The following is a 13851-nucleotide window of genomic DNA, read 5'->3' on the forward strand; positions in this document are numbered from 1 at the left end:
CAATTATTCTGTGCAGAGGGTTTTTTTCCCAGCACTGAATGTTATCAATGTCAGAAAAAAGTTTACCCCTCAGTACCTCTGAAAGCATGCTTCCACAGCTGCTGGCAAGAGCATGCTCAGCTCCCCTGCCAGCCAGGGGTTTAAACCCCCTGTTTACAGACACCTCAGGGGCAGCAGTGCTGTCTCCAGCTAAGCTCTGTGTGTCTTGGTGAGGGCAAGACAGGGGCTGCAGCTCCTGATGCTGCTCAATGCGATGCTGCTGTGCCCAAGCCCTTCCTGATGGATTCCTGCATGTTGGGTGCAGTCTGACCTGGTGATTAAAGCCTCTTGTCTGCTGGTGGCAGAGGGGGAGGCTGTGGAGTGAGCGTGGGGTTGCTTAGGAACATGGCTTAGCATCTGATACTCAGTATGCAGGAGAGAAATGTTGTGCTGAGCAGGAGCCATCAGCCTGCCCAGAGCAGTGGCTAGCAGCAGCTGATGCCTGCCCCCAGGGGAATCTGCTGCCTTCTGAAGGGGTGTGGTGTGTGTGTTTGCACCCCTGGATGCTGCTGTTTGGCCAAGGCTTGGCAGTCAAAGTACCTGCATTGTTCTAGGAGAGAGAAAAACCACTGCTGCCTGTTACTCACAGCAGCAGCTCCAAAGCCGGCAGTTTCCTGCCCCCTCCCCCTCGGTTTTCTCCTGTGCCATCTCCAGTTTGGGTGCAGTTTGCTCATGAGCTGGGATAAATGTGATGAGATGGACAGAACTTGCAGCATGGGTTCAGAAGCTTCTGCAAGGTGCAGGCAGTTGTGAGATGCTGAGAGGGATGCCTTTGAGGATGCTGGTCTCAGGGGAAGGTTGTGTTAGGTGTGGGTCTAGCTTTGCTTTCTGTGGATAGTTGTAGTCAGAGCTGGACACCTCGGCCTGCAGCAGCAGCCTGCACTCCCTAGTCTCTGAGTTGCTCCTAGCTGGGTTTACATGGATTGCTCTCTTTTCCTATCAACCTGAAGAGTACTTTGAGTCCATGCAGCATTCACCCTGGTGGTTCCCTTCAGAACTGGGAGGAGGTGGCAGTTTACAGCTGTGCTGGAAAGGTGCCTGGGAGCAAGCACCTCTCAGGTAGTGCACTTGTAGACACTGCTGCCGGCCTTGAGACCAGCGGGCAGAGAAGCAGCTTCCCAGAGGAGCCCAGGCAATGCTGACTAGGTGATGAGGAGTGGCTTCTTCTGGACCTGCAGCATGGCTTTGCAATCCATCTGTAAAGCAATGAAGTAACCCCCAGAGCTGCAAGGGGGAGGGCAGGGCTGTACAATTAGTTGTCACTGCCTGCTCACCTGTCTGGAGCTCCAGGAGTGTGTGCTGGGGATGGGTGGTGCAGGGGTCCCAGCTGGTGTCCAGTTCCTTTGCAGAGCCAGGCTGAGGGGTGGCTCACATCGTGCTGCTGCTTGGAAGAATATTCAGTTTCATCCCAGCTGCAGGTGATGTGGGGATGGTGTCACTGGAGGAGCTTGACAGGGGCTGCATGTGTGGTGTCACTTCAGCTCTTGTGCATCAGATTCCTGCTCTGATCTCCCCTTCCATCTCCAGTAGGTCTTTGTGGAGGAGCTGAGTGGTGAGGTGGATGTGCTGCCTTGCAGAATATGTCAGATTGCTGCAGTGCTTTTGACTCAAGTCAGTCACCACAGTTCAGAGAACTCAGGCATACTGGGCTGGAATTTGAGGCTGGAAAAGCAGTCTGTGACTGTCAGCATGCTGCTTGGTGGAGGCAGCTGGGTGGTTGGCTCGTGTGAAGCTGAGACTGGAGGTGAAAGACTGAGCAGTGCCTCAGGCCTTGCTCGTTTGAAACCTGATCTGTTGCAGCCTGCACCGTGGGCACACTTTGTCATCTTTACAGCCTGGGGGGCCAGTGCTGCTGCTGGGGGCCCTGGCTGCTTTGCCTTAGGAGAGCTGGGCCAGGAGGAGGAGGGGTTCCTCTGAGCCTGAAGTTTTCATACCTGCATTCTAGCAGTTTCCACTGCTCACAACAATTTGTTTGCTATTACAATACAGGAAACTTGTGTTTTCATCATCTGGGAGCTGGAGAGCATTGCTCCAGAGCAGAGCTTAATTCCTGTGTGCACAGGGTGCCCTGAGTGTCGCTGTTCCACAGCAGTGTGCCCACAGGGCCACAGCAGTGCCTGTGGCAGGCTCTGGTGGGACTTTTGGCACAGATTTGAGGGCATTTCACTGCAAGCAGACTGCTGTCTTGCACACTCCGTTCCAAAACCAGTCCTTTGAGAAGTCAGGTGCAGTTTCCATTCATAGTCATCCTCTGGCTGGAGTTATTTGCTCTTCATACCTTGGAGTGGTTCAGTGCACTTTGATTTACAGCCAAGTGATTTTTGCAGTTCTCATGGGAATAGCAAGTTCAGTGTAAAGGCTGATACAGGCAGGAATGGAAACCTTGCCCCACCCCACTGCCAGGGAGCTGTTGCTTCATTAAGAAGCTCAGGGTTTATTTAATGTTTGTTTGTTTAGTTTTGCCTCCCACCTCTTCCCCAGCCTGGCTCTTGTTGCACCCGAGGATGCGTTGGGCTGGCCCGAGCCGGCAGAGAGCTCTCCTCTGTGGTTGGGTTGCTTTTGTTGTTCCCCCAACGCTTTCTTGCTGCACCCATTGCTTCTTGCAGTCTCAGGGGTGCTTGGAGCAGAGGCTGTGTGGGCTTTGGTGCCCTGTCTGTTACCCAGTGGCTGAAGTCCTGCAGCCCCACAGCGCAGCTCGGGCTACGGGGCGCTTCGCCCGGCAGTGGGGCAAGAGCAGCGGATGCTTTGCGGAGCAGGCGGTGCTCGTGGATCACACTGGGCTGCTCCTGAGGGATGCAGTTTTGACAATTTTATGAGGTTGCAATTTATTTCTAGGGTGAGCTGGCACAGGGCTTTGATAGAAGCAATGTTCAGGCGGCAGGCTGCTAACAAGAATGCTTTTTAAAGCCACCAGTCTTGCTGATTTGTGTTGGTAGAGCAAAGGATCTGTTAAGCTCCCCAGAAGTGTACCTCTCGGAGACAGACTCATAAACCCTGCCTGGCAGTGCTGCTCCCAGCCTGACACCATCAGCTTCCAGGCTGCTTTGAGGAATAGTTCAGAGGAATAATAAACCTCAGAGAGCTGCTAAGAACTGGGAGGGCAAAAGCTCTGCTTTTAACCAATGTGTATTTTCCAAGAATCACAGGATGGGTTGGAAGGGAACTCAAAGTTCATCCAGTCCCAACCCCCTGCCATGGGCAGGGACACCTCCCACCAGCCCAGGCTGCTCAGGGCCTCATCCAGCCTGGCCTTGAACACCTCCAGGGAGGGGACAGCCACAGCCTCCCTGGGCAAGCTGTGCCAGAGCCTCAGAGTGCAGTCAGGGTGGCTTTGAACACAGCAGTGATGAAGAAACAGCAGCTGGGCTGTAATCACCTGGGCCCTTCTGCAACAGCTGCTCTGGGTTAAGTTCATTTGGGTTTGGGGTCCCTTCCATTTGATACTTGTACCCATTTGTATCGTACAGGGATTGATGTGGTGTGGGGGGTTGTTTTTAGATGGATGGTTGCTAATATGTCAGAAACAAAATGCATCAAGTCTGCCAGGAAGGGGAAGGGGAAATGCTGTCAGGACCAGGTGCACTGCATTAATCAAACCCAGGACTGGCCATGCCACATCCTGGTGCCAAAGGTTTGCCTTGCTTCCTTTTGCGATGGGAATCATACTGCTGGCCTGGCTTGGGCTCAGGAAACCTGGGTGCTGCCCCAGGATGCTTCACCTGCCCTGGAACTTGGCCATCTGCCCCATGACAAATGATTGGTGTGGGCCCAGTCCGTTTTAAGTGCAGATGGCCTGGACCCAGGCCACAAGTCGATAGCGTGGAGGCGAAGCAGGAGCTGCTCTGTAGCAGGCAGTGATACCTAGCAGAGCTGCTGTGTTTTCTGCTCCCCTGTAATGATTTTCTGATTAGTTCCATGTCAAACAACCTCCTCTGCCTGGCTTGTTCTCACAGACCTTTGCTGAAGTGCCTGCATTGAGTAGTTTTGATTTATTATGCTAAGGCAGATGGAGTTTGTCGTTCAGCAAAGTGCTTGTCGCTCCGCTCTGCACATCTCCTGTGATGGGACCTAACTGCTTCTGGCAGCAGGAGGCTTCAACCACAGTGGAGAGCTGTGCACTTACTTACAGTGCTGCAAGGTCCTGTCTGGGTTTGGTATCCACTTAAGCCAGCCCAAGCCCAGGGAGCTGTCCTCTCTTTCTGCCGCTCTGGCTAATGGCTGTTAAAAACAGTCACCCAGGCTGGGTCCATCTGGGGCTGGGGCATCTCGTGAGGCAGATCAAACCTGACAGTTCTTATTGATCTGACTCATGTCTGCTGAATACTTGGGGAAAGGTGAAACCAGCTGCACTCAGAAAGGAAGTGGAAAGGTAATTTGGTGGTGGAATTAGCAGCCAGCTGTAGTCAAATAAGGAGTCCTGTGAAAAATACAGCCTGAAACATGCTGGAAAGGTAAAGAATGAAAATGAACTTTCTGGCAGGCAGTGGCTTTACCAAACCACATTGCTGGTTTGAACATAATCGCATGGTTAACTATTCCAGGAGTTAACTAGTTAAATGGTTAACTAGTCCAGGAGCCAGACAGGGCTCATGTACTGTGCTGCTGCTCCTGTGGGTGCAGAGAAACCATGGTCACCCTCTTGTGCTGGGAACAGGAGTGCTCTTTGCCTGCTGTTCCTGTCCCCCCCTATGTTAATGCCCATTTGCCTGTGTGCAGCACACAGGAGCCAAGAGGTGGTTTAAATTTTAGCAGACCACCTGGTTCTGATTTGCACTTGGGGCAGGGGGAGGGGAACAACCAGTGTGTGCAGACTGGGGTTCAGCTTCTCCTCCAGTGCTGCAGCCAGGTCTGGTGTCCCCAGCATGAGAAGGAGGGGAGGAGCTGAAACATCTGGAAGGCTTCAGGCACGCAGTGAGATGTTAGGCTCATTTTTGGATGGTTGATGTCATCTCCCTAGTCCTTGTGGAGTTAATTCTCTCTGATAAAAGCAGTGGATCTGCAGAAACTGCTGGGCACTGAGATGGGCAATTTGCTGTGTGTCCTGTATGGGCAGGCCAGTGGATTTGCCAAGCCTTGCATGACAGCTGGGATGGCTGAAAGCCCTGCTGAGGATGTGCTTTGCCTTTGCTGCCACTGGAGTGGAGATCTGTGCTCTGCAGGGTGTGCTGAGGGCAGCACCATCAGCACTGTGTTGGTTTTTCCTGGGACAGGAGGAGCTGGGGGGCTGCTGGCACTGTTTGGCTCTGTTTTGGGGCTTGCTTTGGGAGCTGCACTTCCTCTACTCAGGAGCTGAAGTCAGTTAATATTGCTTAAGGCTTTGTTCTCCTGAGGTCAGCTTTGCAAACTTCTCCCTGCATGAGCAGAGCAGCACAGGCAGGAGTTTGCAGAGCAGCATCCAGGGGAGCACAGCCTCCTCTGCCTCTTGGAAGCGCTCTCAGCTGCCGCTGCATTGGGCTGGCTTCAGTTTAGCTCTCTGGCCTGTTGGGATAGGGGATGTTGGAGACTCAGCAACTGAACCTGGGCACTTTTAGCCATGTAATGTGAAAGTATTGGTAGATGTTTTCTTTACTCAGAGTCCTTTTCAAAGGCTTAAAAGTCCTCTCTAGACTTTTTGTAGCAGATAGGTTGCAGCCTCAGTGGATCCTTGGAGTCATCTGTCTCAGGCTCGGCCCTCCAAAGAGTAATTCCACTGAGCTGAAGAGGCAAGTGTTGGAAATTCAGGAGACTATAAAATTGATTCTTCCATAAAGAAGTAATCTGTGGTAAATGGTGTAGTCCTCTGGGCAGCTTTTCTCTCATTTTATATGATCAGAATCCTTGAAAGGTGGTCAGAGAGATTAGAGAAGGACATCTCTGAGCGGGCAAGCCAGGAACACTTCCCCTTTGACAATGCAGTGTCTGGAGGTGGCTCCAGCCAGACACATTGCCTTGTTCTAGTCCTGTAAGAGAAGCCTGGAGGGCTTCTGGACGTAGCTGGGTGGTTCTGAAGTGCTTCAGCAGGTTTGGAATACTTAGTTGATGTTCTCTGCTGGGCAAGCAGCGATGCTCTGTCTTCCTCCAGAAGGCTGTGGGAGATCCAGGCATGGTTGCAGTTTTCTGCCTTTGGGGAAGTGAAATGGTCTGCCAGGAGCTTCTCCCAGAAAGTATCCCCCTGAGCAAATGTCCACCCCCTCTGCCTTCCTGCATTGCTCCAGGGCAGGGCACTGGTTGGGCATGAAAGCAGGTGGGCAGCTGGCATTGGCCTGGTGCCCCTGCCTCTGTGGAAAGGCTCTGCAGACAGGGAAGGAGATCAGAGCACTTCGTGGCCAGGAGCCATCTGCAAAGCAAAGCATTTAAACACTTCAGCACCTTAGGTTGTAAGGCAAGCTGCTGCTTTCATCCATGGGTCTCTGACTGGCTTCTGTCACCCTAGTATTGGCCTTGCCACTGTCCTGCCCCAGTGCTTCCAGCAGCTCAATAGTGTTCTGCTCCAGTATTTCTTCTCTAACATGCATGCAGTCTTGTCCATGGCCTCAAGCTGAGAGGCACCTTAGGAGACCCTGCAAGCAGTCACCTGCTGGAGAAGCCAGGGGGTGGGAGCAGGTGCAGCCTCTTTTGCTCGTCACTTGCCTTGGCTCTACCAGGCTGCTGAGGTGGTGGAGCAGCAGCTGGATGCCATGCACGACACAGCAGAGAGTGGGTGGGGGCTTGCAAGGAAAAGCTCCTGTAGCCCTTTAAAAAGGAAGGAGTGTTCTCAGGGAGCCTGGGCAGAGCCAACCTCAGATGTGAGTCAGGAGCAGAGGCACAGAGCACCTGCTTGGGTCACTGGAAAGGGCAACTCAAGTGGACTTCTGCCTGAAGCTGATCAGTTTCCTCACGGCAGATTCAGGTCACTGAAAGCAGTGAAGCCCTGCAGCGGAGTTTTCTACAGCTGCTGTGGGAGATGCAGAGCTTAGAAACATCTTTGCTGACTTTAATTTATGGCATTTGGGGTTGCCTCAGCAAACCCCCCCCCGTAAGAAGATGCAGCTTGCCACAAGGCAGTGAGCATCCCTGAGCAGCTCTCTGGGGTTCACAAGGGAGCAGCTTGTCCCACACTGGCATTCAGAAGTGACTTACCCAGAGGAGGGAAGACTTAAACATCCATCACCTTCGTCTGCATGTCTCAGCTGCCCAGTCCTGCAGATACTGGGGAGCTGGCTGCAGTCACCACCTTATCCTCATCTGCCACCCTCCCCTCCCAGATGGAGGCCAGGGATACCCTAATTAAATGAACCCATGGCTGCTGCAGTGGCTGAAGCATGTCTTGGCTCCTGTTGCTCCCTGAGAGTGCAAAGGAGCAGAGCAGGGAGGGGATACAAGTGGCAGCTTGCAGCTTTCCCTCGGCTGGGTGGTTTGAGGGGGGGAAACTCGGAGCCAGGAGAGAGCACTAATCAGGATAAAGCATTCCTCTTTGTTCTGGTCAGTTATGGCTAATCTCCTTTGAGAGTGTTAACAGGGATTTATGGGGATTCATCTCTGGGCTAGCTCTGGAGGTAATTAAGGCCCTTTCTGCTGCAGAGAGGGAATGGGGAGAGAGCTGGCTGAGAGCTAACCGGGATTCCTGCACCAGTGCATGTATTAAGCTTCCTTTGATTTGGTCGTCACCCCAGCAGTGATTAGTGGTTGTGAAGAAAGGCAGTGTATTGCATTACATCCATTAAGGCATGTTTTATGTGTAACAGTAATTAAAATATAATTGAAATCACCAGTTCTTCTAATGATTGGCTTTACATAATGCATACTCAAAGAGTGAGCATCTATAACTGTGTCCTTTTTGCACATCCAGAAATGGTTTGCTGGCAGCACTTTAATTAAAGATGGATTAGTTAAAACCCAGTTTAATCATTCTGTCATCAAAGGATTTAGACCTCATTAATTAGCTGTTGATAAATAGGTTTAAACTGCAAAAAAAAATTTAATTTAAACTCTGCCAGTTGAGATCTAGAATTATCAGAGCTGGAAACAGAGCAAGGAGCCTAGGAAGCTCCTGCCATCTCTTCTGTAGCAGCAGGCTCGATGTGAGAGAGCAGTGCAGACCCTAGTGCTGCCTCTCTGCTGGTGGGTCTGACTCCAGCTGGAGCTGGTGAAGGAGCAAGAGGGAGACCCTCCTTACTGATGGCTGCTGTGTCGTGTGGCACTGGGGTCTGTGCCACCTGTGCCTTTGGTGATGATGGAAACTCCTTTACAAACCCTTCTGCTGTAGGAGACAGATGAAAATCAGTTCTGGGCTCAAGGTTTTGTAGCTTGCAGATTGTTGTGCAGGAGGAGCTGCTGCTGCTGTGTGGCTGCCTTACATCAGCTGGGCAGTTGCAGAGGGGCAGGTGACAGCACACACGGGACAGGAGACAGCCAAGGGCCCCCCTTACGCCCACATTCTGCAGCTGTGCTCTCCCTGTGGCCGGTGCTGGCCCACCCAGCTGGGGGCTGAGGCAGCCTGCCTGTGACTCGCTGCTGCAGGAGTCTGCAGGGAGGCTCTGGTGCCTCTGTCAGCCCAGGCACCGTTCAGGTCAAGTTGCAGTCACTGCGTGCGGCGGTGTAACCGCAGCTGGGGCTGGGGGGTGGCAGCCTCTGCTAGTGGTTATGCTTTGGGTGTCAGTCACTCAGCAGTGGTTCTTTGACTCGCTGGAGCTCTGGTGCAGTCCTCTGGGTAGCCCTTAATTGCATGCCCTGTCCCAGTCCCCTGGCAGGCTCAGCAGCTCTGGCAGAGGCAAGTTCTCTGCTGACAGCCACGCTTGCTGCAGCCTGGCTCTTGCACACGGAAAGCCAGGAAGCAAGGCAGACCTTGGCTGGGGAGGGTGTCAGCATGGAGGCCCTTGCAGGTCTGTGCTGTGAACATCTCAATCAGCTGCATGGCTGTGAAGCAGTAACTGTAAAGACTTCAGCAGTTCAGTAGTGCTAATATTTGAATCCATCAGCCAGGCTTTGTGGAGCTCAAACAGCTCTCCCAAAGGACAGGGAATCTCCTGAGCAGAGTTCAGAGAGTTTCAGGAAAGTCATGATTTGACAGCCATACTTAAGACTTTCTTAAAAAGCTCTCTGAGTGCTTGTTTAAAGGTAGCTTGTTGAAAAAGTGCAGTTACAGAGCACTGGAGCAGGCGTCCTAGTGCCAGGGCCTGGCCTCTTCAGTTGTCTTCCCAGTTTCTGGAACAGCTGCTGCTGAGGTTGCAGAGCTAGATAACAATTTCCACTTACATACTAACACTGCTTTTGTAAATCTTTCATGGTGTTGTCTCCCAGGTGTAGAAAAAACCTCTGCTCAGCTGCTTATGGGGCTAATTTTCCTGGTCTGGTGCAAGTTTGTAATGCACTGTGTGCTCATGAGCAGTGAACTGGATTATTTATCCTGCTCTCCGCTCTTCTGCGCCGAAGTGCTGACTTCTGTGCTATTAAACCAGGCTCAGGCGTGCTTTGCAGTGCTGCTGCCTTGTCTGTGAGCTAAATGAGAATGGGATTAGATGAACTCAGCCTTAGAGCATCTAGTTGCCCATGGAAAATGAATGGCATAACAAAGGCACCGAAGAACCTCCTGGTGCCAGGTGTGGGATCCAAGGAAGCAGCTCACCTTGCTCCTGTACCCACTGCTGGGTTGTAGCTGACCCCTCTTTGCCTTCCCCCAGCCTGATTTAGTGTTGCTTGGGCTTTGAGGCTCTCTTGTGTGAAGGTATTTGTGTAAGTGATGAGAAAGGTGGCCTTCAGCCCTGGGATAAATAGAGAGCTCAGCTCTGCAAAGTCTGGCCCTTTGTGAGCCCTTTCCAAAAGCTTTGGGCTTTAGGCTGCCTTAGGGCTGTTGTTTGATCTTCACCCAGTACAAGGCACAGGAGCAGATTCTACTTGTAACTCAGAAGTAATTCAGTGGACAGGTGACTAACAGATATTCACCTGTGCCTTCCAACTCTGATCATAACCCCCCCCCAAGCCTACAGAAGGGCTTCCCAGGTGTGTGCAGACCTCTCTGAAGCTGCTGTGGTTTCCATCTGAGGGTTCAAACCCACTGCTTGCATTTCCAGGCAAGTCCCAAGGGCTGTGTTCCAGGAGCACTTCCTGAAGTGTGGGCAGGTTTCTTTTCAGTAGGAGGCAATTTTCTCCAAGGGGCACTGAAGAAATGCTTGTGGATCTGAAATACCTCCCACCAGTGAGGGAGCCAGTGTGAGAGTTCAAAGAATGGAAATAGCCTTTCATTACAAGCCCCTGGCCCACCACATCCCTGCCTCTGCTCCTCCTCGTGTGCTGCTTTTCTGACAGCAGACCTGTCGGGCACACACCTGAAAATCCAGCCCCTGAGCTGCCAGTTTTGCTCTTTGTGGTGAGGGGTTGGAGCTGCACTCAAGCAGGACTCCCTGACTCTGTTACTAACTGCAGCCTTTCTCCCTGTGCAGCCTGTTCCAGCACTACTGCTACGCTCGCGGGGGCATGCGGCACACCTCCTACACTTGCATCTGCGGCAGGTGAGTGGCCGCGGCGGCCTCAGTGCTGGCACTCTGTGGTCAGGCTCCCACTGGGTGCTTGCTGTCCCACCCCACCACACTGGAGGGCCTTGGAGGGACGAAGAAGTGGTGTCTTTGCTGCTGCATCATTGTGGCACCAAAAGCCAGGGTTCAGAATGAAGTGTTGTGGGGAGCTGTGGGCCACTGGCAGCTGCCTCCCTGGAGGTCAGCACCTCTGAAACCCACCGCACACGGGGAAGGGCTGCCCTTGGCCTGCATGTCAGCAGCAGTTGCAACACCACTCCAGCCTGGTGGGGTGGGACAGCCACAAAGCAGGTAGCATTTCAAGAGCTGCACCTTGTTTCAGAAGATCATTCCCATCATTCAGGGATTCAGGACACTCCACTGCCTAGCTGCAGCCTGCTGCTCAGGTGCTGAAAAAGACTGAATAATGAACCCTGGCTGCTCTCACAGCATCGACATCATCCAGCCCCTTGCACTGAGAGCCTTCAGAAACTTCAGGCAGGATCCACTGCTCCATAACCATTGCTGGATGAGCAGTGCCCTCGATGTCTGACTGCTCCCCAGCACTGGGTGCATCCTGAGGGTGAGCCTCGGGGGAGGCACTGCACGTGTGACTGCTTTTGTGCCTCTCTGTGTCAGGGGGCTGCTGGGAGTAGTGCCTCACATGGCATGCTCCAGGTTCAACAAGAGGCTCCTTGGAGCTGAGCCTCAGGTTCCTGTCACTAAAGATACAAAGGTGTTGCACAACCATGACCTGGAGGAGTCAGGCTGGAGCAGGGTGACTATCAGAGCTTTCCTGCAAGGTGGACTGCAGCCTGGCAAGGCAGCTGGAGGGGTCAGAGAGCTGCTGCAGTAAGCCTGTCCCAGCAGCTGTATTCTAGGTTTGATGTCATCGTAGCTCTGTAAAGAGCAGAAGCCAGAGAGCAGCTGTCTGAGCAGAGAGCCAAAGGAAGAAGGGGTTAAGCTGAAGATCTTTACCAGGTGTCCAGCTGGTGTTTGATAGGCCTGGGGGGATGTTGGCAGAAAGGAGAGGATGGCAAGGACAAACGTAGGGCACTGAGTGGCTCCTGGAGCTTCAGAAGTGCAGAACTAGGGCCCAGCCTTCTCAGGAGAGGTTTTGTTCCTGGGGATCGGCAGCTGAAAGGTTTCCAGGAACAGCGCTCTGCGGTTCGGCAGAGGCCGGGTCGGTGTCGGCGCTGTGGGGCGCTGCCAGCAGGGGGCGCTGGCGGCGGCGCTGAGCAGCGTGCGGCAGCCATCGGACCGAGCCCGGCACGCAGCCTGCAGCTGCTTTGGAGCCCCTCGGACGTGTCAGGTTTGTCTGCAGCGCAAGACCTTTGCAGCTCGCAGTGTTTAACCTCAGACAGGGAGACACTCGAGGTGGTAGTTACGAAAGGGCAGAGGCTGAAAAATGAGCTTTGCACAGCTGCTTGCCCCGCGCTGCCACGGGTGTGGGAAGTGTTTGTGTCACCTGTGCCAAGCTCCTGCAGAAAGATTCTGCCTTGGAGCAGCAAAATGCCCCTTCGGTGCCCACTCCTGCTGGGTGTGCTCCAGCCCAGAGGGGCAGGGCCTGTGGTGTTTGCTGCAGCGTTTGCCATGTGACACATGAGCACACTGGGGGTTGCAGTGTCCCGTGGCTGCCGTGTCCCTTCTCTCCTTGTGCACCTCCGTGTCACTGCCTGCACTAATTGTGCTGCACTTCCTTTCCATCTCTCAGTGGGGAGAACTCCTCTGTTTTGCACTATGGCCATGCTGGAGCCCCAAACGACAGGACTATTGAAGATGGAGACCTGTGGTGAGTAAAGGCTTAGAGTTTGCTTCATGTTTCTGTTCTGCTGTGGGTCCCACACACCCCTTGGGTGCACAGTGATGAAAGCCCAGGTCCTTGCAGTACAATGTGGTGTTGCTTGCTGCGCTAGGCAGGTTTCTTCCAGGGGTCCTGTGGACCTGTGTTGCCTCCAGGGCAAAGAGATTGTGTACAAGCAGTTCTCTGCCAAAGACACTCAGAATTTAGCTGAAGAAACGCCTGTGTTGAGCGGCCAAGGAGAGCTGCAAATGTCCCTGAGTTTGCTCTTGACCCTTAGCGCCAGTGATGGGGTGGAAGGTTGGGAGAGCCTTAGTCACTTACTGCAGAACTGCAGCCAAATGCAGTAGGGATGAGGTCTGCCTGTGCTCTGTCTGCATGCAGAAGGGGTCGGGAGCACGGCAGCCTGCCGACTGCTGTGGGTGTATTAGAGCTGCGACTCTTGGCTCTCAGTTAAGCTTTAGTGGCTCCTGGGAGCCCTCTGCTGGACGGTCCTGGGAAGCCCTGGCACGGGGAAAGGCAGCCTCCCGTTCGGAGAGCGAGAGGTGCTTCAGGGCTTGGTCCCTTCCCTGCCTGCTTTAGGCATCAGTCTAAAGTGACCTTCCTGTGCTTGGATGCAGTAGAAGTGGAAGGCTGGGTGCTTGGTATGATTTCTGTTAGTCTCTAGAATTTCCTGCCTTTTTCTTAGCGGTATGCAGTGGCTGTGAGTAACAGCCAGGAGTTTGCAGCCATGTGCTGCTCAGGTGTTCTGTGTCCAAAGCAGTGCAGTGCAGCGTTAGCAAATCAGTCACCAAAGCACCTGAATGCTAAAAAACTCCATGTGGAAGGGTAATGCTTTGCTGCTCCAGAGCACTCAAGTGCATGCTTTGGTTGCCCTTTGAGAGTTACAAGGGTTTGGTGGCCTCAGCAGGGGATCACAGGCAAAAATGCTTCTGCTTTGGCTGGAAGTTACCACTTGGCCCTGGGAAATAACCTCCGTGGAGAGTTCAGTCAAGACCAGCATGTTCCTGCAAAATTCATCAGGCTCAGCAGCTCTGCACATGGACAGGATGTGCTGCCCAGAAGTGAAGTCCCCTTGGGTCCTCCTTTCTGCCGCACTGGAGCCATGTGTCAGGAAAGGAGCAAGCTGGCAGAGGAAGCCTGGGGCAGCAAACACCTCTTCTCACCGTTCTTGCTTGGGAGGTTGCTTGTTGGAGCCACCAGAGGTGCTGAACTCGAGGGGTGTGCTCTAGGTGTGTGTTTGGAGGAGGTGTTGGGGCAGGTGGCAGCTGACTGCAGCCAGCCTGCTGCCCAGGGGCCTGCAGCCTGCCCGTGGGGCTCTGGGCACCGCAGGCAGGGCAGGAGGTGGTTGTTTTAGTGCATCTAACCAGCGTGGCTGCTGCAGCACCTGGCAAACAGACAGTGCTGCTGTGCTGCCAACAGACAGCTTGGTTTTTCATGAGCCTCACACTTCAGTGATAGGAATGGGAGAAAACAGTCCTGAGCCCAGACATTACTGGAGTAGATGTGGCTGTTGCTGGGAGGCTCTCTGCAGGGGCATCA

At 53.4% G+C, this 13851-nt stretch overlaps 1 protein-coding gene across 1 annotated transcript in view; it reads left to right on the forward strand.

Annotated features, from left to right (window-relative positions):
* The window catches only part of PEPD (peptidase D), an 81567-nt gene that overhangs the window by 29295 nt on the left and 38421 nt on the right, over positions 1-13851 (forward strand). The window contains exons 10-11 of the mRNA XM_068161681.1: positions 10437-10505; positions 12223-12300. Coding sequence (XP_068017782.1) covers positions 10437-10505; positions 12223-12300 — 147 coding nt within the window. The remainder of the gene's footprint in view (positions 1-10436; positions 10506-12222; positions 12301-13851) is intronic.

The sequence above is a fragment of the Melanerpes formicivorus genome, unplaced genomic scaffold, assembly GCF_026170545.1.
Source record: "Melanerpes formicivorus ecotype bairdi unplaced genomic scaffold, bMelFor1.0.p_v2 SCAF_59, whole genome shotgun sequence".
Lineage (NCBI taxonomy): Eukaryota > Metazoa > Chordata > Aves > Piciformes > Picidae > Melanerpes > Melanerpes formicivorus.